At 35.6% G+C, this 23096-nt stretch overlaps 3 protein-coding genes across 5 annotated transcripts; 2 read left to right on the forward strand and 1 right to left on the reverse strand.

The window, feature by feature from the left end:
- The first annotated feature begins 2073 nt into the window (after positions 1–2073).
- On the forward strand, positions 2074–5292 carry LOC110614984 (origin of replication complex subunit 5). Its single transcript, XM_021756683.2, has 5 exons — positions 2074–2499; positions 2851–3710; positions 3804–4223; positions 4398–4710; positions 4923–5292. Exons 2-5 carry the CDS (start codon positions 2881–2883, stop codon positions 4971–4973), a joined length of 1614 nt encoding a protein of 537 aa, XP_021612375.1. The 5' UTR covers positions 2074–2499; positions 2851–2880; the 3' UTR covers positions 4974–5292.
- Positions 5293–12278: 6986 nt separating this feature from the next.
- Positions 12279–14971, forward strand: LOC110614753 (cytochrome P450 86A8). Its single transcript, XM_021756405.2, has one exon. It carries the CDS (start codon positions 12872–12874, stop codon positions 14510–14512), a length of 1641 nt encoding a protein of 546 aa, XP_021612097.1. The 5' UTR covers positions 12279–12871; the 3' UTR covers positions 14513–14971.
- A 578-nt stretch (positions 14972–15549) lies between these two features.
- LOC110614495 (ascorbate transporter, chloroplastic) lies at positions 15550–22301 on the reverse strand. Of its 3 annotated transcripts, none has more exons than XM_021756045.2 (11): positions 22035–22301; positions 20634–21130; positions 20292–20399; positions 19894–20049; positions 19261–19476; positions 18768–18977; positions 18172–18309; positions 17548–17649; positions 16305–16370; positions 16017–16101; positions 15550–15920 (listed from the first exon to the last, which is right to left on the reverse strand). In XM_021756045.2, exons 1-11 carry the CDS (start codon positions 22087–22089, stop codon positions 15823–15825), a joined length of 1731 nt encoding a protein of 576 aa, XP_021611737.1. In that variant the 5' UTR covers positions 22090–22301; the 3' UTR covers positions 15550–15822. The 3 variants fall into 3 exon arrangements, with proteins under 3 accessions (XP_021611737.1, XP_021611736.1, XP_021611738.1); XM_021756044.2 differs by having other exon boundaries at positions 20634–21148; XM_021756046.2 differs by lacking the exon at positions 20292–20399 and having other exon boundaries at positions 20634–21148.
- Between the last annotated feature and the right edge of the window lie 795 nt (positions 22302–23096).

Consider the following 23096-nt stretch of genomic DNA (forward strand, 5'->3'; position numbering starts at 1 on the left):
TTTGTGGTGGTGCTGGTGCTTGTGTAATTATGATGGCATAATATTAGTTTTGGCAGTTTATTTTTCTTTGGAGATTGATCGGCGCATAACCGAGTATCTAATCTAAATGCCCATCAATATGATTCTATTTCAGCAATCGCGAAGGCACTGGCGATGCGTGCTTTCTGGCTCGATATTGAAGCAATTCAAGTGTAGTATGCGCCGGTTTAAAGCAAGACCCGCCCTAGTCACATTCATTGTTCTTGATCTATATCGTCTCTTATCCATCCAAATTAACATCTGTAATAACTGCCAGCCAATCCTATATTGCATGCTCGTCTGTGTTTGGACGTGATCGATTTGATTTTGGCTGAAACTAATGGTTCAGGGTTGAGAAATGTAATAAACCGTATTAAGGTTTTATTTTCAATTTTTATTCTTTTAAATATTTTAATTATGAACTTTTAATTTTATATTTTTAATATTATAAAATAAAAAATACTCCTTCCTTTTTCTTAACTTTGCTTTTTTGCATATATTAAGAAATAATTTTTTTTTATTAACTTTTCAATTATATCAATTTTTAATATATTAAAATTTTTTAAATATTAAAAAAAATATTTTAGAGATTTTTTAAAAATAAAATATTTGACACAAAAGTAATATATATTTATATTAAGTATTATTTATCAATTAAAATATAGAATTAATGATTTATTATAAAAAATAATTTCAAACTCTGTGGGTAAAAGTTCAAGTTTTCGAAGTCGAATTGTTCTAAAGTGGTATAGCTTTTCAATGCAAGATAATTTATAGGTAAATTTAATTTGGTCTAATAATGATTTTAATTTCGAATTTTGATGCTGATTTTAAAGTGATTAATTCACCGTATTTTTTATATCCATTACATTTTTGTTTCAAAATATGGTTTGCGCCTGACTTAACCGTTCAATTGTGATGATCGCTGGATTTCTTCACCCGGTATAAAGGCCAGCCCATGAAAACAGTCCATGATCCGAAGGTTTCAATATTCTCCTCGAGAGTCAGGTCCAGCCTGCTCAGTCACAGGGCCGGACTCCGCCTAAACTCCTCAATCAAACCGGCCCAAACCTCTCGGCCCAGTAATCAGGCCCCCACCAGGCTCAACTTCAGCCCTACCATTCAACCCAGCCCGGAAAGGGGAAAATGACCAAGATGCCCCGCTGGTAAGTCATTCCGCATGCGTATCAGAGGAGAATCATACGTATCAGAGGAGAATTAATGGCCGTTACGCATGGAGCAGGCGCCTGACACATCCGTACATACGGAGTTAGGCGACAGAAGACAGCTAGCATTGTGGCAGAGAGACAGATATATATATCACGGTAGAGGCCACGCAGAGGGGGCTCTTCTTCTTCTTTCTCCTTCCTGTACACCATTTTTATTCTTTCTGTAACCCTTGCCTAAATATACTACTCTGAGCCATAAAATCTGACTTGAGCGTCGGAGAGCCTCTGCCGGGGCACCCCCGGTAGGCCCTGACCATTCTTTCTTATTTTACAGATCCTTTCACCAGGTAGAACATGGAGAGACCCATCAGGGAGCCCAATAAGAAAGGATCCAGAAGAAAACCAGATCTATCATGGACCAGGAAGAGGAAAATATTTATCAAATTGTATCATTGTTTTCAGTTCGATTGTGCTTTGGGATTTTGGGGAGATCAAAATCAGCTTTTCTATAAAGATTTAAGGACATCAGAAACTTACTGGAGCTGATTTTAAATTTAATATCAGTTTGTTCTTCGAAAATTATTTCTTAAATTTTTTTTTTTATATTTTGTAACTTCTGGACCATTTAAAATTTTTATTAAAAATTATTTTTCTAATTAAAAAAATTGAGACATTTCTAAAAAAATATTTTCAGAAACAAATCATTTTTTATTTTAAAAAATTTATTAACGCTCTTATAGTTATATATATAAATTTATTAATATTTCTTATTTTTTAAATATAATAAAATAATGAACATAAGTTATTTCTTAAAATTATTTTATATAAAATTTTTTGTGAAAATATTTCTCGTTTCCATATACATATTAAAATCAATTTGATTTAATTTTAATATGATCTAGTGTTATGGCGCCGGTAGACATTTCCAGAAATTCATTCATAATGAAAAAGTTCGATGATGCTAGTAACGACATCGTATTTTCCTTGCTAGTGGGTTGGATCAGGCCCGGGCTAGGCTGGAGTTATATGTGGAAGAGAGAGGGGACAAAAAAATAAAAAGAGAAAGGAGAGGTAAAAATAAAGTCAAATTTTCAGAAAAAAAGAAGAAGAAAGAAGTCAAATTTGTAGTTTAACCGTGCACTTAACCTTATGGGATTCCAGCTTATTGGCGGGAAAGATTACCTTATACTTTTGCTTTTCTTATTTTTCTCCTCAAATGTCCATCCCACCCAGCTACAAAATTAGGGTTTTGATTGCACAGTAGCCGCACCGAACTCTATTCTCCGGCAATTTCCTGCCAATTTTTTCTCAGGTAACCCTCGACATTCCATCTTTTTCTTCCCGTTGTTATGATACAGTGCTTCTATTCCCTTTATGAATTTCAGTATGATTACCCCGACTCTATACTTACAGTGTGCATTTTCCATCTAATCCCGTTTCGATTAGGTTCCTTTTTTGTGTCATTATAAATGCTGGTCGTGTTTGTATGAGTAATTTTTAGGTTTCTAGCATTAAGTTCTCCTTTATCAGGTATTTTGTTCTTATTTTTTCAGCTTTTAGTAATTTGCTGTTGATCTCAGTTTATGTTTCTCGAGTTTGATTCTGTTAAATGTTGTTACAATGCGTAGTTGATGCTTCCTGAAATTATGTTTTATTGCCCCAGAAAATATGAGTCCTGCTCAACTTTAAGGAAATGGTTAAAGAGGAAATTCTGCAAATTACAAGAAGAACAACTCGGTCCTTTTCTTCATCTGCTGCTGCAGGCAATGAGGCTGAGAAAACAAAAATAAGTGAACCCTACAATCCCACACTCAAAGATCTTGTTTTTGGAGGGAATCACCTTAACTATGATGATCTGCTATCTAGTTTTCCCGCTAGGGGTGTCCAGATTTCTCAGATAACGCGTCTTTTGGGTCCATTGAACTCTCCCATGCTTCCTATATTTATTTATGGGGGTGCTTCTACTGGAAAAACCAGTAGTATTCTGCAAATTTTTAGACATCTCAATCGCCCTTTTGTTTATGCAAGCTACCGGACTTGTTATAGTCCTTGCCTCTTTTTTGAATCCATTTTAAATCAGCTGTTGCTTCATAGAAAGAATGCAGTCAATGGTTATTCTAGTTCAAAACGCTGTGAAAAGCCATCTGATTTTGTTAATTTTCTCCGGGAATCTCTGCTGAGTGTCATCAATGATCTCAAAGTGAACTCAGGGAAGAGCTCAAATAAGTTGGCTGGGAAGCCCCATGGAAGTATGGTCTACTTGATACTTGACAATTTGGAGCTTGTTCGAAATTGGGATAAAAGTTCTATTATATTACCTTTTATATTTAACCTTTATGATATTTTGAAGATGCCTGAACTGGGGCTTATATATATCAGTACCACTTCTCCTGATACATATTACTCCAATGTGGGATATATAGAGCCTATTCCTGTTTATTTTCCTGAATACACAGAAGAAGATCTTCGCCAAATTTTCATGAGAAACCAAGCAAATCAAAAGCTCTACTCATCCTTTCTTGAGTAAGACCATAATTGGCTTTCTGTATGGTGCTTCTCCTTTGATCTTTGCTTTATATTAACCAATCACTGAACATTCTTGCATGTTGTCAACAGTGTTGTACTCAAACCGTTTTGTAGAATTACCAGACGAGTGGATGAGTTATCTACTGCATTTTCATCATTGTTTAGAAAATATTGTGATCCCTTGAATGACTTGGAGCATGTACCCAATGAAGAGATGAAGAGAAGGATGTTCAGTCATTTTCAACCACACATTGCCCCTTCTTTGAATGAGATATTCTGGGTTCCCTCTTGGCCTTCCCTTGATGTTCAACCCAACAGGGAGAAAAAACAGAAAAGTGGCGTAAAAAAGTCCAGAGGTTGTGAAGATTTTGCTGAGTTAGATTTTCATATGTCTACTTCTGCAAAGTATCTTCTTATTTCAGCATTCCTTGCTTCAAGAAATCCAGCTACTCTTGATGCATCTTTGTTTGATTCAACTGCGGGTTCAGACAGTCGCAAACGGAAGAGGAAGTAAGTGCAAAACCTCCTTGTTGGTTACTATTTACTAAAGTATACAAATGGCTCTCTTATTTCTTTTTTAACGGTAAGAGTAAGTTCATCTCAAATGTCAAAATAAAGCTAGTACCTCATTCGCACCTTGCTACGCCATTAGTGATTTATTTTGTTGAAAATTCTCCTGCACAGGGCTTCTGTAAAATCTATGGAGCAGAAGGAAGCTGCAGAACAGGAATTACTCATGAAAGGACCTGGAACTTTCCCATTAGAGAGGTTATTAGCTATATTTCAATGTATATCATCTGTCGCAGATGATCCACTTGATGAAGAACATGAAAATTGTGCACTACGATTTGAAAGTGGAGATAGTGGGTTCATGTCAGATGTCCTAATGCAATTGTCCAGCCTCTGTAATGCTAATTTTATTATAAAAGGAGGAAGCTGCCCTTTGGAGGGTTCAACTCGGTATCGGTCTATGATTACTGAAGATTTGGCTTTGAAGGTAGCCTTTTTGAGTTTCTACATTGAATTTTTTTTTCATAATATTATTCAAGGTCTAAAATTGTGATCCTTTGCTTCTCTTACCTTGTTATTTGATTGTCTTGTTCATATTTTGTTTGAAATTAGGTTGCAAATAGCAGGAGCCTGATTTCCCCTTCTTTTATTTACTGTATTTCACTGCTCATCATCCAAATTTTATTTGAAATGTTGTAGGTAGCTAGGAGCCTGAAGTTTCCTCTGCCAAACTACTTGTATAGAAGATAATACCAAATGTGGTTATTAAGTATTCTTCAAAGATCAACCATACAGAAGAGTTAGAGGTGATGGTGCCTCATTTTTTATGACTGTAATTTGTGCATATTCAAGTCATCAACATGGCATCATTATTATGTAATGGATTGACTAATTATTGTGATCAACATTGTGAATGGGGTCAAAACTTGAAAGGGGCCAATTTAGAAAAGTTAATTTAGTATGTGGCAACAAATTAGTTCCTGGAAAGCCACAACTTACCCTTCATTTTTCACTTTCTTCAATGCATGCATTGGCCAATTGATCTTTTTATTTATTAACCCTTGTGCCACCGATCCTTCTTCTGTCCATTTTTAAATTATTTTACATTTTATGATCCTCCATAAGTATTGTTTTAAAATGTGCTTGCTTTAGGATGGTTTCTTGATTGTGATTCGTGGCACACTATTTGGCGTGTTTTTGTTGATGTGTCTGTAACATTCTCAGATGTGCTTCCTGCATATATTTGGTCATTGTTTTTCTTTCTGCACCAACAGAGAAGCAACATTAAGCTAGTTGTGGTTGATTTTTGATGAAGTGGGATTAGAAAAAGGATGGTGTCTTGAATTGCATAGCTCAATCTCTGCAACCATGAAAGGAAAAACTATTGGGAATATCTGGTGATCAGTGACTATCAGTAGAATGGCGGATCTAACCCTCACTTTTTCCTCCTCTCTCCTCACCCACTCCTTTTCATTTTGAGGTGAAGATAACCGAACATTAGAGAGAAGGATCTATAGCTGTTGTGAGATTATTTCCGTTTGGAATAAAAAATTTTGTAAAAATTCAATTCAAAATTGAATTCTTTTCTTTTAAAATTCTTAGAATAAGAGAATTTAAAATTTTTTAATTTAAAAATTTTCATTATATATGAAAATAAAATCATGAATGATTTAGTAAAAATTCATTTGAATTCTTTTTTTGCAAAATCATCCTTAGTAAATAAGGAGTTAGTGAAAAGAATTCTTAGAATTATTTGTATCCTTATCTGAAAAGCAACATATTAAAAAATAAAGCTTTAGTCACAGTTTGAAGCTATATTACAGTTTCAGAAGCATTCTGGTTAGGCAGATGAGACTACTAGTTTGAAAGAAGTGTCTGGAGCATCTTGTGGGTGAGCGAAAGCTTATTATTTTCCCATCTTTTTTTTTATTATTATTAGAGTCGGATTCTACATCACGTCATAAGAGGATGTTTGTTGCGCTACTAAAACTAAAATAAATCCTTATATATTATATATTAATCACGTAGCATATTTCCTTAAAAGTTTTATTCATCAACATCACAATAGAAGATAGTAATATATTATGAAAACGTATAAATTATGATAATTATAATTTTAAGAGTAAAACATCATAGGATAGTGATGTGCAATTTGGTTACCGACATTCAATTCCATGTCCAGCCAAATCTATTCTTATACTAAGGAATAAGAAAGCAAAATAACAGAGGCTTTGTACTTGGTTGGTCACCTAGATCGCAACACTTCAATTTTATCTGACAAGCAAATTGAAGGGAATTTTTCTAACCACAAAAATAATCTTAGGGAATTTTTTAATATTGATATTAGAGTGTATGTATACTTAATAAATTAATTATAATAATTTAAATTAAATTTAAAAACTATTGATGCGACATAATAATAATTCAAAATAAGTCATAAATTGTCATCATAAAATAAAGTCACAGTCACGTGATAAGAATTTAATAAGCTGATACGTGATTGTAGAGGTCTCAGAAAAGAAGATAATGACACCGTAACACTCGATTTTTCATCAAAACTTGCCCGCTACTAAACAGGTCGCGTATTCATAAAATGCTACCGTTAGTGGATTTAATATATCAAATCTCTACTACACCTACAAATGCAGAATTCCTTATTCACTAGCCGGTACTAGTCGAATTTTCAGGAGATTCGATAATTAATTCTATTTTCTTATAATATAAAAGTAAATATGTACAGAAATCAATGTATGCATTCTTACACACTTATTTTAAGCTAAAAAGTAATTCATTACATTCGCCAATCCTATCGATTTACTGACTTAGTGTCGGAGTGACTGTTCATATGTACCAACCAGCTCACATCTCCTCTTTTACAAATTGACCAATCACAATTGAAGTTTATTCCCAGCCATACCATTTGGTTCCATTGCTGGGAGCTCTACTGAATTTCTCTTGTTCATTTGGATTATATCCGAATTTCTGTTCACTTTCTCTTAAACGAGTATCTTTCTTTCCTTCTTTTTTCCCAAATGGTTGACAATTTACAAGTTGTTGCTAAATCTGCTGTCAACAAAGGGGTCATCATTTCCTTCACTCCTGGCGATGGACAAAACACACATTCTATGGTCAATGAGGCATACCTCAACAATTTGAATAACGAGCAAATGCTCCAATATACTAAAAAGCTGCAAGCAACTTTCGAGTAGTATAAGACTCAAAAGAAGCCTCATTTATGGCTTCCAGAATATGGAAAAGGACTTTCATTGAGACTCCAAAGATTTTGACGGAAGCAATCTAAACACAATCCAAAGGGAAGGCCAAGTTGGAGGATGAAAAATCATCGAACGAAACTCCAAAGGACGTCGATTGGAAACTGGTCCAAGCTGTGTAAAGGTACCAAAAGTTGCAGAAGGAGGACTATGGCCTTGACGATGCTTCGCCTTTGTCCGAGGAAATCCTTGCAGAGACCATCCCTACCAAATTCAAGCTACTAAGTTTGAATAAATATGACAGAACAACACACCTCAGGAGTCACTTAGCAATTGTCAGAACAACGATGTAATTTCAAGACATCAACGATTTTGTGCTGTGTCTAGCATTTCTATCCACGCTCACAGATTTGGCTTAGAAATGGTACCAACATCTGAGTTCAGATTTTATTCTAAAATTTACCTAATTTTTTATGATATTTAAATCCAGATTTATCATATGCATACCTCCTAAAAAACTCTCCTCCAACTTGTGAAAGATTCGCCAAAGAGAGGGTGAGTCTTTAAGGAGTTTCATTTTAAGTTTCAATGCTGAAGCGATACATGTAGAAGAGCTAAACCATGAACTAGCATGCGAGACACTGAAAAAGAGAACTCACAGCATCAAATTCATTGATTCATTAATAAAAAATCCTGCCGCTACCTATCAGCAGCTAATGGATAAAACTCATAAATATACAAGACTTGATGACAAAGTCCAGGAGCTGAGAAAAATAATAGGACAAGTTAAAAGCAAACCTAAAAGTCGAAGAGGTGAGAATATGAAGGAGATCGCATAAATTATCTAGTGTCTAAGGAAGGGACAACCGAAGTAAGTATAAGAGCTATACTCCACTAAATTACTTATGGACGCACATACTTATGTGGATTCGGAAAAACAAAAAAGAGGTCAAATGGCTCACCAAGATTAATTTAGACAAATCAGACATGCGAGATAGAATAAATATTTCCAATTTCATGAGGATCATGGCACACTACAGAATAATGCATGCAACTATCCACTAGAAAATGAACCCGTAGGGGTATTCACGTAATTGTAGGAGAACCAAGTGGCAACAAGGGTCTACATAAATAGAATGCCAGAGAGCATCAACTCCTGAATCAAATCTCGAGTCTTTAAACATAGAGTATGGTAAAAATGGGGATGTCGAGACAGGTGAGTTGGATGAAAATTGAAAGAGATCCCACAGTTCCAGATGTTATTCGCCCTGGTGATGACCAAGCTTTTTAATTATTGTTGAAAGAATGTATGTAATTTATGAAAATATTATGAATAAAACTATGATGTATACTGTAACAGCCCGGACGTGATCCCCGGCACTGTTACCGTTCACACCCAGGGCTATCCCTCGCCTGGCCTCTTGCCACCTCGGGCTTTCCACTGGCGTATGAACAACTCTTAACATCCCTTCACCCTCACGGGTTCCAGGCAGGATTTGTCCCCTTGGGTTCTCGACGTCGCATCCTTCCCCAAGTGGATTTGGCCTAAATTTCCCTTAGGAAATTAGGTCACCTCCCCCACTGCTCGAACCCTTGACCTCCCACTTTAAGGGAATAGTCTGGTGAGAGTGAATACCAATTGTTCCAGGCCCAGGGCTATCCCTCGCCTGGCCTCTTGCCACCTCGGGCTTTCCACTGGCGTCGTGAACAGCTCTTAACATCCATTCACCCTCACGGGTTCCTGGCAGGATTTGTCCCCTTGGGTTCTTGCATTGAATGCATCATTCCTCAAGTGGATTTGGCCCAAATTTCCCTTTGGAAATTAGGTCGCCTCCCCCACTACTCGAACCCTTGACCTCCCACTTTAAGGGAATAGTCTGGTGAGAGTGAGTACCAGTTGTTCCAATTATACCCTGAGGAGGTTTGCTATAAAAAATAGAGACGAAAATAGGTAAGAATCTAAGGTAAGAGTACTGGTCAATTTTAAAGAAAATGAACCCGTATGGGGTATTCACATAATTGCAGAAGGACCAAGTGGCAACAAGGGTCTACAGAAATAGAATGTCACAGATCATCAGCTCCTGAGTCAAACTCCGAGTCTTTAAATGTAGAGTATAGTAAAAATGGGGATGTCGAGACAGGTGAGTTGGATGAAAATTGAAAGGGACCCCAAGGTTCCCGATGTTATTTACCCTGGTATTTATAAGTTGGTTAAACTAGATGATCGAGTTTTTTAATTACTCTTGAAAGAACGTATGTGATTTATGGAAATGTTATCAATAGAACTAAGATGTATTCTTCAATATTTTTTTGGTATTTAAATAAAAAATAGATAGATGAAAGCATGGAGATAAGAAAAATATTATAAGTGGATATCCGTCAAGCGAGCCACAAGTCGGGTAACCGCCAGACTAACAACTGGATTTTAGTCCCGTTAATAATTCTTCTAAAGTATTTTATGCCAACGCCACGAGACGGATAATTGCCAAGCGAGCATTCGAATGTTAATGCCGCTAAATGAAATTTTATACTGATGGCATGAGGTGAGTAACTGCCAAACAAGTAACAAAGCGAGTATTTGCCAGACACTTGAGCGAGTATTAATTCCATTAATAAAAATTTTTTTAGGCATTTTAAGTAAAAACCATGAGCGATTACGATCTGCGAAATTCATAACAGAGCAATTGTCTCGACTAATCAAATTTGTGAAACATTTTATACCGACTAATCAAAATTTTGTAGCTTTTTAAAAAGAAACATTGGCATTCATCCTTAAGGAAACTAAAAGCGTTGAAAATAGACGAGGACCATACAGAATAGCATTCTGATTGTCAATTCGGTGGAACTGGAATTAATATCTGAAAATAATTTAAATAAATTTTTATACAATTATATAAAATTTTTATTTTTTTAATAGAATTTTTTAGGTTAAAAATTAAATTTTTTTTATTTCAAATAAAATAATTATTAAAATATATAAAAATCAATTGAAATGAATTTTTATAAAATTTATTAATTCTAAATGATAAATAAGGAAGGTTAACCCGTTTCTTATGATCCATTCTCTTATTTCTTTTTTTTTTCTTCTTCATTTCAAATAAAATAACTATTAAAAATAAGTCAATTGAAATAAATTCTTATAAAAATTTTGATTTTAAACAGAAGATAAAAAGTACTAGTACAATGATCCATTTCTTTTTTTTTATTATATATATTTCAAATAAAATAATTGTTAAAAAAATTTAATTAAAATAAATTTTTATAAATTTTTTTATTCTAAATGAAAAGTATATAAAAAAAAAAGACTAACCCGTTTCTAATGATCTATTCTTTTTTTTTTTTGAACTCTCTTCTCAAAGTGTTGACGATATGATAGTGTAAAAAGTGCATCGTTTGATGTGAGGAAAATGTCAACCCGAATGATCGGATTCCAATGACTCCCATTTATTTATCCAAAAGTCAACTTCGTCCACAGAAAAAGTCTCATTTCATTTATCGACTTTGATCTACTGCTCAAGCCGAGGCCTCACGAAACTTTCAGTATCTTATTTACTCCTTTCATGGAGGAAGATCTTTTGATGTGAGCGAATCATATATCAAATAAATAAATTGAATCTGTAATATTATTTATATATATACTCATTTATTTAGTATATTTATAAATAAATATATAATTTGATTTCAATTAATTTTCAACCGAAACTAATTAATATAAAAATTAATTTAAAGTTATTAACATATTTTTATAAGCAGAATCTATTATAATTTTAACTTTTATAGTGATTTTAAATTAATCTAAGTGTATATATTTTTATACAAAGAAAACATTTTGGATTTACTAAAATAAAAAAATTTACTAATAAAAATTTATTTATTAGTATTAATTAATCATCCAATTAATTTTAATAGTTAAATATTTTATTATTTAATTTTTATAATTTAAAAAGAATTTATTAATTGATATTTTAATTTTATAAAAAATCATCCATTACTCTCACGGTATTAGAAATTGAAATTATAAAAAAAATTAGTTTGTAAATTTTTAAAAATATGGTTAACTGACAAATGAGGTGAAGGTAAATAGTAATTTTTCTTTAAAATGAACGTTGACTCTTGAGCGTGGTGTTCTTTGAAATTTGGATTGGTGATCAGCTTCATCGACTCTCTACCCCATTTATTTCTCCTATCTCTAAAACATTTGTTATTTTGTGATTCGATGAAGAGGATAGGTCAATTCTCCATCTTTATGACGTTAGGACCTCATATTCTATATATAATTTAAATTCCTCAATTTTTTTGAACAAATTTATTTGCTTAATTAAATTTACAAAATATAGTTTTTTTAACTTAAAGTTCTCAAACTGTTGTTCTCACTTTCAGTATCTTGTAAAGAGATCCGGGAGAAGAGAAGAATAAGTTTTTATGTAGCAGCTGCACACATAAACAATTATCTACCACCACAAATCAGAAAAAGCAACTTTTTTTTTTTTTTTTTTTTACAATTTCAAAAAAAGGGTAAAAAGAAGCTAGCATTAATTCAGAAGGTAAATTCTGTGTGATGAATCGCTGAAACGTTTCTTGTTACGTACTCATGATTTATGATTTAACGTAATTAATTTTCTTGTAGGGAAAAGGATGAGAAGCCAAAAAAAATATAAGGGTAAATAGTGAACATGCTTGCTAGCTATATTACAATTTAAATCGTTGGCGGGTTGCTCACCCAACACTAACCAAAACCCCACATATGCCCAATCCTTTTTCGTTTATCTCTCTCTCTCTCTCTCCCTCATAATCTCTCTATAAAAAAAAAACTCACCAAAGTCGTTTTAATTTCCATTGCATGTTCATTTTTTTTCAAAGAAAAAAGTTTTTGCTCTCTCTCAATGCTTTTGGCTTAATTTCGCGTCTGTTTTGTTTCTGTCTGTAATCTCCTTTCTTTTACTTCCTCAACCAATCCCATTAAATTCTCTTCATTCAATGCTTGAATTTAAGACCCTCTTCCCTCGCCTGCAAAATTAGGTGTGCACTTCATGTATATGGAGCGATAGAGAGAGGATTTGCTACGCAGTGGTTTCCATTAAGCAAAAAATAAGAGAAAAAATGGTTTTTTTCCCTTTTCTTTTTTACCTTCAAAGTCTCAACGACCTCTCAGGGCATTTATAAGACAGTGGTGCAATTTCAAGAACACAGTCTGGCCTTAATAATTGCTTTCATTATATTTCTCCTATAAATCTCCTCTTTCATTACTCTGCTTTTTGTACTACCACTCTCCATCTCTCTGCACTTCTCCTCTTCTCTCACTTTTTCTGCTCATGATACAAAACTCAAATCCCTCTTTCCGCCATTATCGAATCTGCTCTCGCATTTGAGCTTTCTTTTTTTTTTTTTTTTTCATTTTCCTGGGGCAAGCAAGCAAAGCTAAGCTTTTCTCTTGATATGTTATGGAATATGGATATATCTACGGCTTTAATGCTTTTCTCGGCTGTCACTGCTTACCTATTGTGGTTCACCTTCATCTCACGGTCACTAAAGGGTCCACGTGTATGGCCCCTATTGGGGAGTCTTCCTGGCTTGATTGAGAACTGTGACCGCTTGCATGACTGGATCTGCGATAACCTAAGTGCCTGCGGCGGCACGTACCAGACATGCATCTGTGCAATTCCCTTCCTGGCCAAGAAGCAAGGTCTCGTTACCGTCACCTGCGACCCGAGAAATATAGAGCACATTTTGAAGACCCGCTTCGACAATTACCCCAAAGGACCCACCTGGCAAGCCGTCTTCCATGATCTGCTTGGAGAAGGGATCTTTAACTCTGATGGAGACACGTGGCTTTTCCAGCGTAGGACTGCCGCACTGGAATTCACCACTAGAACTCTCCGCCAAGCTATGGTTCGATGGGTTACCCGAGCCATAAAGTTGAGATTCTGCCCAATTCTTGAAACTGCTCAGCTCAAGGGCGAGGCGATCGATCTTCAGGACCTGCTGCTTCGGCTCACGTTCGATAATATATGCGGCTTGGCTTTTGGCAAGGACCCGCAGACTTGCGCCCCGGGACTTCCAGATAACAGCTTTTCTTCAGCTTTTGATCGAGCCACCGAAGCCTCTCTTCAACGATTTATTTTGCCTGAAGTATTGTGGAAGTTTAAAAAATGGCTTAGGCTGGGCATGGAAGTCAGCTTGAGCCGAAGCCTTACCCAGCTCGACGACTACTTAACGGCCGTTATTGAAGCCCGTAAAAAAGAGTTATTACACCAACAAAAAGACGAAAACCCCCACGATGACTTGCTGTCAAGATTCATGAAGAAGAAAGAATCCTACTCAGACACTTTCCTTCAACACGTGGCACTTAATTTCATCCTAGCTGGACGTGACACCTCATCGGTTGCCCTCTGCTGGTTCTTTTGGTTGATCATGCAAAACCCGTCAGTTGAAGAGAAAGTCTTAAGCGAAATATCCACCGTTTTGATTGAGACGCGTGGGGACGACGTGTCAAGATGGGTTGATGAGCCATTAGAGTTTCATGAAATTGATCGCTTGATCTATCTAAAAGCAGCATTATCAGAAACCCTAAGGCTATACCCTTCGGTGCCCGAGGACTCAAAGCACGTAGTAGCCGATGATGTGTTGCCGGACGGGACCTTCGTGCCGGCTGGGTCATCAGTAACGTATTCAATATATGCGACGGGGAGAATGAGGTCTACGTGGGGTGACGACTGCTTGGAGTTTCGCCCAGAGAGGTGGTTAACGCCAGATGGAAAGCAGTTCATATTGCATGACTCGTATAAATTTGTAGCATTTAATGCAGGTCCAAGAATTTGCTTGGGGAGAGGTTTGGCATATTTACAAATGAAGTCGGTGGCGGCAGCCGTGTTGCTGAGGCATAAGCTGACGGTAAAGCCTGGACACAAGGTGGAGCAGAAGATGTCGCTGACATTATTTATGAAAGATGGGCTGAAGGTTAAGGTGCAGAAGAGGGATTTGAAGGAAATTGTAGAAAGAGCAAAGAGGAAGGAAATTGGCGTCAGATGTAACGACGTTAGTGGGAGTGAAGAAGAAGAGGTAGTTGGTGTAGTTTAAGGTATTTGTTTTGGTATTGGTGAGGTTGTTGATGGACATTAATGGAGGTGGATCGTACTCCGCGTGAATTGAAGGTGGGGAAAGGTGAGTTTCATTGCTCATCACGAGTTTTGAAGACAGTTGTTCATGGAGCTGCTCGTATCATAAATCATTTCTATATAGCTTAGCTTTTCATTTGCTCATCAATGGGGGAGAGAGAAAGAGAGAGGGAATAGTTGAGTGAGTTTCTTGAACTAACTCTTGCTTTTTTCAATTATTTTGTGGGCAATCCTTGAGAAAATTTTTATAAATTCTTTATTTATGTTCTCGTTCTTTCTCTTTCATCTTTAATTTGTAATTGCATTATTGGACAATAATAATGTGAAAATAATACTCATAATATATAGATACCAATATTAATTTAATTGTTATGTCTATTTTTGTTTGAGTGTGAAATCTATCGAGTGATTATTGACGTTAGTTCTCTCCAATTATTATGCTTTCTTGCTTCTTAATTGAAGTTTTCTTTCAAGTTTCTACTTCTCTTTGGTACTATTGTTTAGTATTAGTTTATATATTTGTCATACTTTATTATTTTTAGAATGAAATGAATCAATTAAGATAAGGTGACTTGCTCTCAAGAATGTCTTCCGAGAAAAAGCTGGGAACAGTGCGAGGAGTGATTGAACCAGTCATGTAGGCTTTCTTAAAGTTGTCGAAATTGGGACATTTACAAGTTTTTTTCCCCCTCTTTTTCTTTTTGTGCTGGCTAGATAATTCTCCAATTATATAAATAATTAATCAGTAAAAGTTTCAGAGGTAGTAAGCCAAGTGGTACATTAACTGAAATTTTTTAAAACAGCCACCAAAATCTTAGTCCGTTTACAGTCTCGCATGGTCCAGCAGCCCTGGCCATTCCTTAATTTTTATTTAAATCAAGCAAGGCCCAACAGATCAATTAACTTCGGTGGATGGCGCACTATAAACGAAGCATATATATGGATAGCTGCAATTTTCCATTGCATCTACATCGCAAAGCATGTAAATTCAAATGATAATTGAAAATAAATGACATTTTCTTGATAAAGAAAAGAAAAGAAAATGACATGTAACTGAAAAAGGTCTATTAAAGCCAACCCAGGTGGCAGCAAAACTTCGACTGTGGCATCTTAGCCTTAAATGTTTCAGCAAGGTTTTTCCTCCTGCACATGCGATTTTATTTTATTTTTTGGAGATTTTTTTCAGTATTACTTCAGTTCTCTATTTTGGGATCTCCCTACCTACAATCTCCCTTGCGCAGAGCATCCTCACCCCATTCTTGCACTTCAATCTTAGTCAAGAACTTTCTCTCCAGTTGAAAAGATGTTCCACACTAATGTGCCTATGATGTATAACACAACAGCCACCTTAAACACATCATCCCAAGAACCTGCAGCAACAGAGTTTGACATGACAGCAAATTCGAAGATAAAAGAAAAGCACAACAGAGTTTAGTAGGAATGCAGAACCGCTTCCAGTTTTTTACCTCTTTGGAGAATGTACCCAGTTGCAGCAGTACCAAAGACACCAGCAAGCACTCCCGCTGTGTTTGATAGTCCTAAGAGAACTCCCTGTAATTGAAGTTTGTCCGTTTACTATTCAGAAACATACTAAGTTTATGATAACAAATTATATAAATATAAAAAGATTGCCCAAAATTTTTCTGGTTTATTATTCAAATCAAACTGATCAAACATTGTGTATCGTCACGGATGACTTATCATTCGGTACATTAACAATTATATGTGTTGCATCACAAAATTAACCAACTCACAGCATATCGGGGGCCAATATCTTGGTGATTGGAATATAGACCAGACTGAGAGAATGCATCAGAACCCTGCCACCAAAAATTTAATTCCAAGTTCAATTTAATGAAGAGGTAAACAGCCAGAAAACCATCTAATTTTATGACCTACATCTTGACACATTTTCTTGCTGGCAACATGTGCACATGGTATATTTTAATTTATACAGGTGTTCCTGTCATTATACCAGCAGATGTGCTTATTGTCATGGCACTGCAGGACCATGCCCTGCTTTAGGGTCAGTGATGTGTTGGTTCTAATTTGCAGCCCAACTGAACCTGAACTGGATCGATGAGTTTTGGTTCAATATTTGTTGAGGCAAGCAATGGTTAAAATAATTTTTCAATTTTTTTTAAAAGATTGGTGAGTCCAACGATCATTGGTCTGATCAGTTTCAGGGGGTGGGGGAGGAGGGACAGGGAACCCCCCCTCCGTAGGCAGTTCCAGTCTAAGTAGGCCTGAGAACCAATGACCAGTTTTGATTCCGGATTTGACCAGTCTAATTTGAGGCCCAACCGTGCTGTGGTCTACCCTACCCTGCTTGGTACTCCTCCACAAAGTGGGTATTTTGGCCTTCAAAAATCATTTGATGCTCAATGCACTACGAGGTGAGGATATCAATAATTGCACAACATAAAAAGGAAAATGGGAAAAAGATGATAGGATAAAGGAGGAAGAGGGGAGGAAGGTAAAAAAAAAAAAACGAGAAGAAACAAATTTCAAGGAGTTGCCAATTTCCTTCAAGTGTCCTAATCACTAGTAACACAAACTCATTGTTAGCTAATCACATTCTACATAGCTTCCCTGATTTCGAAATAAAGGTCGCAAGAAAATTTGTCTGGAATAGCAATCTAGTCAAGCTAACAGAGTGAATTCTCCAATCTACTTGCTTTCTTAAAAGAAAACAGGTTGCCAAAGGAGCCTCTACCATTCCCACTGAAGCCACCACGACACACTTATGAGGATGCATATTTAACAAGGGTAATAAGCAATTATGATGATACAAACAATGGTAACGTACCAGCATTCCTTACATAGTACTAAGAAATGCAAGATCTGTACATCTGGAATTTGTATATATAATATTGGTTTCTGTTATCATGGATGATAAAATTCAAGGCCATATTTTGACAAAAATAAATATTCAAATATTTGAAGATAAATGAAAAATGATTTAAGATGGGGTGACTGAAAATAATCATTACAAACCTGACTGCATGCCATGCACAGTACAGCCATGGCAGGAGTCCTAACGTGACTCAGCTGAGTAAGAAAAAACGCTGGTCCTAGAAACCCAATTGATTGCATGATCTGCAACATGTAAAGATTAAAGACCAATTACTTGACAAAATAAAGAGCTCATAAAGGAATTATCATTGCCAAAGAGTAAACCGGAACATTGACATCATCATAACTCAATATTTTGAGCTTAAAAAATATAAACAAACTTATTGATACTTCTTCTAAAAAGAAGTGTTTGCATGTAAAAGTTTACAGTCCATTTCCATACTCTTTATCTCTTCATGAAATTAATTTTGCATTTAGCAAGAAGATGTTGACTAAACAAAACCAACTTTACTGCCCACAGACTCTCACATGGCTTCTTAGTAACAACATTACAGCCGTTATTTGGATAATAAAAAGAGCACTCAATGTTATGAAAACATATGGAAATATCAGTGTACTGACTGCCTATTTTTGTAACAGAAACACAACTACCAACATTTTAGAATGTTAAAGTAAGGATCAGCCAAAAAGTATGTTGGAAACTCTAATGCTTAACAATAATGACACAATATAACAACTAAGAGTGGCAGCTAATATAATCCTTGCCTTTCGAACAGTGGTTATGGAAAGACCTTTGCTCACAAGTGTATCAGCAATCCACCCTCCAACATTCGCAAAAATAGCCATGGTCAACCATGGCAAGACACAGAATAGCCCAGATTCAGTGAGGTTAAACTTCAAAACCTGAGAAAAGAACAGAAGGAAAATGTAAGTTCTTTTCTTCCTGAGATTAGCTGACATGTTATAAGATCTTGCTTATCTGAATCAATCAGTAACATGTTACAAATATCTACTAAGAAATCCAGAATAAGCAAGTGAACACTCAGAGCTGGATTAATTTGTGAAGAGTGAGATTTTTATGCCTCTGCAAAAATTATGAGCAAACCCTTAGGAATTACATTGAATTATACTAATAAAAGTATCAAGTGGACATCCACAGTTTATTCATGCTTGCTTAAACTGCAACAGATTCATAAGACACATTACACTCGGATAAAAAGAAAGAACATGATGAGGCTAAAAAGAGAAAGGATAAAGCAGGAAAAGTACATCTCTAATTAACTATATCAACATCATAACAAATGTCAACAATGAACTGAAATCGCAGACAAATATCAACAACAATGCAGTGCCTCAGTTACCTGATTGTAGTATGTAGGCATCCATGTTAACAGAATAAAGGTTCCCCAGTTATGGCAGAAGTGAGAAATAATAAGCGCCCAAACAGGTGCTTTTGTTAATATTAATTTCCATGGAATGACATGAGCAGGTTCCTTTGACGTGCTGCCATGCAAGATAAGTATTTTTTCCTGTGCACTGAGCTCTGGGTCTTCCTTTGGTGAACTATATGCCTGATGAGAAACCAATCAAAGAGGCAGAAAACTTTTGGAGTTAAGTTCCAGAGTGCATATACATCCTTTCTTTCTTTTTTAATAGTAGATATTTCAATGTGTTTCTATAGATGCCTTCATTTCTTTTTGGTGTGTATGTGTGCGTTTCTCTAATATAAAATGCTATTTGCAATCAGAAATTGCCAAATAGTATTATGAGCTAATGCTGTAAATGTTCACAAACCGGCAAAAGAAGTGGATACAGTTTATACACAGAGAACTGCTAAAAGCAGCAGGAACTTACCTTTCTTAGCCATAAAGCAAACCAGACACTTCCAAGGGAGCCAAATGAATAAAAGACAGAAGGCCACCCAAATTTATGGATTAGAATGGGAGAGATGGCCAATCCTGTGACGGAACCTAGATACATGCCACTGTAAACTAGGGCAAGGGATCTACTTCTCTCTGCCACTGGAATCCACTTAGAAAGAATGTTATTCATGGCAGGCATAGCAACACCCTGAATACAAAGTAGCCTACATTAACAATAAAAGCAGTCCATCCAACTGTTAAAAATAAACCTTACTCATTTAGAATACTGGATGCTTGGACTCAAAGCAATTCAATATTGAAGGAGAGGACTTATCATATCTTTCTTTTTAATAAGATGTAAGCCAACATGATGTCATCGAAGTTGTACAACTAAGTGACAGGATCAAAGTCTGAATAGTCAAACATAAACGAAGTTCGTATACTTTCTATTTATTCACAGGGTAGCTCAATCAAAATTATTTTCATTTTAAAATGCATTTTTTTTCCATCAAAACTGAAATTATTTTCATTTCTAGGTGAAAGCATTTTTATATGGCTAAAAAAATGTGCCTAAATAACTAAAAACTAGAAAAATGTACCAAAGCCGGTGAAAAAAAGCACCAACCTCACCAATTCCCATGAAAGCACGCATCATCAGCAGAAAAGGGAGTCCAATTCTTGCTGCAATAGGAGTCAAAACTGTGGCTATAGACCACCAGACCACTCCAAAACCCAATACTAGCTTTCCACCAATTTTATCTGCCCAAATGCCTCCAAGAATCTATGTGCCAGGAAATAAGAAACTATTTATTATAGTTGAAAGACTAAAAGGGAAAAAAAAAGTAAAAATCAATCCTAGGTGGTTGATACTTCAAGTAAGTAAAATACAAGCATTTACTTTGAAACAAGTTCAGTGCCAGGTCAAGTAACTACACGACTTCAAATTGCAAGTGTCTGCTAATGCACCGAACACTCTATCAATGTTCTTGTGTTCTGAAATATTCTGGTTATCCAGAATCATACCTGAGTCATAAGGTAGCCCCAGAAAAATGAGGACTGAATTAAACCAACTGTTGCACTGTTCCAGTTGAACTCTTGTGACATTGGAAGTATTGCAATACTCATGTTTACCTACAATGCATATATCAATAAGCATGCATATCAAGATTTAATATAATAAATTATTTATCCTGAGTGGCTCATTGCCAGCTTAGTTCAGATGTGGCAATTAATTGAAAGTGAATCACCCATAATGAGAGTTGCATTACTGTTAACTTCAAAGAAGAATTATGCTCGAGAAAGATCAAAGATGCGGACAAGGTCTGGAAACTGAACTACTATGATATAAAAAAAGGAAATACTCACACGGTCCATGTTGCATAAAAGAAACGCCATAAAACAGAGCAGCACAATCACCCAGCGTTTTGGAAACTGCTGCCACCAAGGTTGCAAATTTCCTTCTATTAATACAGCCTCGGTTGACCCCTCTGCTGACTTCAGTGAGTCCAAAGCAGCTTCTGTTATGTCATACTCCTCAGATTTATAGTAAGCACGGGTTCTATTTAACTTGACATGCTCAAAATGCTGCCATTGCCTTCTATTCAACTGACTGCAATTACCAACAGAGGGATATGAAGAACACTCACATCTTCCTAGACTCCTTTGATGGGGATGAGTTGCTAAGGATTTTGAAGCTTTTTCACCTGAATGATTGGTGACTTGTATAAATGGGGAATGTGAGAATCTGGAATTAAAAGCAATGGCCGCTCGGCTATGAAGGTTTCTATAAAAGATGCCCCCATTTGCAAACTTTCTAGCAGCTATGCCTGATCGCTCTCCCTTGTCATATGAAATAGTCGGTTCTGTTTGACAAACGTTGCCTGCTTATATCAGAAAGTTAGCAAGCAAGTTGCGCTTGCAAACTACTAAAACAGTGGATCTAACTGACAATAATACTTAGGGTGATGAATTTAGCAAAATGCAAACATAAAATTAGGTCTATGCTCGATTTTAAGTTGAGAAATAAACCAGTACATGCTGCTATAGAGCTCTGAAACAATACAAAAAAGAAGCCAGAGTCAAACTACCAAACTGTAAAGCACTTATGACTTAGCACTACATAAAAAATAACCATGGTTTTGACAAACTGCGGGCCACAGGCCACACAAGCAAGTTGGACCAACTCTTGACCAAACGGATTCTCCAAAGCTTCATTTGAGTAGATAATAAAAGAATAAGAATTCTTTTTAACCAGAATTAGTTCATCATTAAATGAATACTACAAAACTCTGAACTAACTAGGCTAATATGCTCCAAAAGCGGTTGAAAAGAAGCTACATAAGGCCAAAGGATTTTTTTTTTAAATTGTTTTTTTTTTTAAGTAAATGGAATCATTTGTTTATGTGTGAAGGGATTGATTAATTACCCAATCAATTAAAAAATGACTATGAAAATAAAATATTATACAGAAATTCCAGCAAGCAAGCAAGTAATTTAGGAAGTGGAATGAATGAAACCAATAAATAATCCAAAGCAACTGAATTGCCAAGCTTAATTTCTTAATGTATATGCTTTTATGCAATCACACCTCCTTTTCTTCTTTGTTAAATAATTTACACTGCTCCTTCCTCTTCTACAGTAAAATCCAAATTCAAATAAAATCCTTAAGACTTCAACACCAAATTGAAAAAACGCCTAAGCATAATACACAAAGCCGAATGCAGGTGCAACTACTGCTAATATCGAGTTACAGACAAGAAGCAATACCTGAGCCAATAAAATAACCGAAATTCCGGCCAGAAATCAAGCTGCCGAGAGCCATTGCTCAAAACTAGTAGATTGAAGCAGAAAGCTAACTATAGCATTTGATAGTACAGAATCGAAAGCTTAATTTCAGAGGTCGATTGCTCTCAGTTGGCTTTCTCTTTTTGTCTGTTTATCTATCTCCGGTCTCTTATTCCAGAGAAGATAAACAACGTAATTTTAAAAAATAAAAAATAAAAAACCTCTCCTTTTGTTCCAAAAGCGGGAAAAATCCCAGTGGTATTCATATACCCAGTAGAGGATGTCGAACAACTGACACGTGTCATATCATCCTCGTGAAGAATGTTCAATTAGAAACAACCGAAATTCTTGAAATACCCAACGGTGCACTGAGGACTTGCGTGAATATTTGTCGGTTGAGTTGGTAAATAAGGGGTGAGGAGAAGGGTATATATGGAAATTGAGATTGGGAAATATGGGCCGTGAACACTGAGGAGGATAACCCGAAAAGGGCACCGATATGCAATTTTTAAAAATAAATAAATAAATTGAAAAGTACGTTTGCAACTGGGGGCGTTACGAAGGCGACGCCAGTCCTCTTCGGACAAAAGAAGAAGCGCCACCCCAATTATATTTTATTTATCCAGAATTAATCTTACATATTCATTGGACTGAAGCTGAGTTTTTTTTCAGGTCAGAAAACGAATTTCCAAGTATTTGTCACAATCTATAATATCGATTATGACAGTTTTAGATGTTTGGATTTAATTTAAAGTTTGCCAGAAAAGAAAAGAAATTCAATTTAAAATGAAAATAATTATAGACCTCAGGCTGAGCAAGTGGATTGTCGCAATTACTGAATATGCATTCGAATTGATCCATATCTTACATCATGTTAGATTTTAAGGTGGCCAAAAATCAAGATAAGCAATTCAGCATGTGAAAATTAATTTTATAATTATTAAAATTAAATGCCTCACATCCATACCTTTTAGTCCCTGAAATTTAATGTAATTAACACTTATATCCCTCTATTTTGAGAACCCAACACTTAAGTACCTCACT

The sequence above is a fragment of the Manihot esculenta genome, chromosome 5, assembly GCF_001659605.2.
Source record: "Manihot esculenta cultivar AM560-2 chromosome 5, M.esculenta_v8, whole genome shotgun sequence".
NCBI classification, from domain to species: Eukaryota; Viridiplantae; Streptophyta; class Magnoliopsida; order Malpighiales; family Euphorbiaceae; genus Manihot; species Manihot esculenta.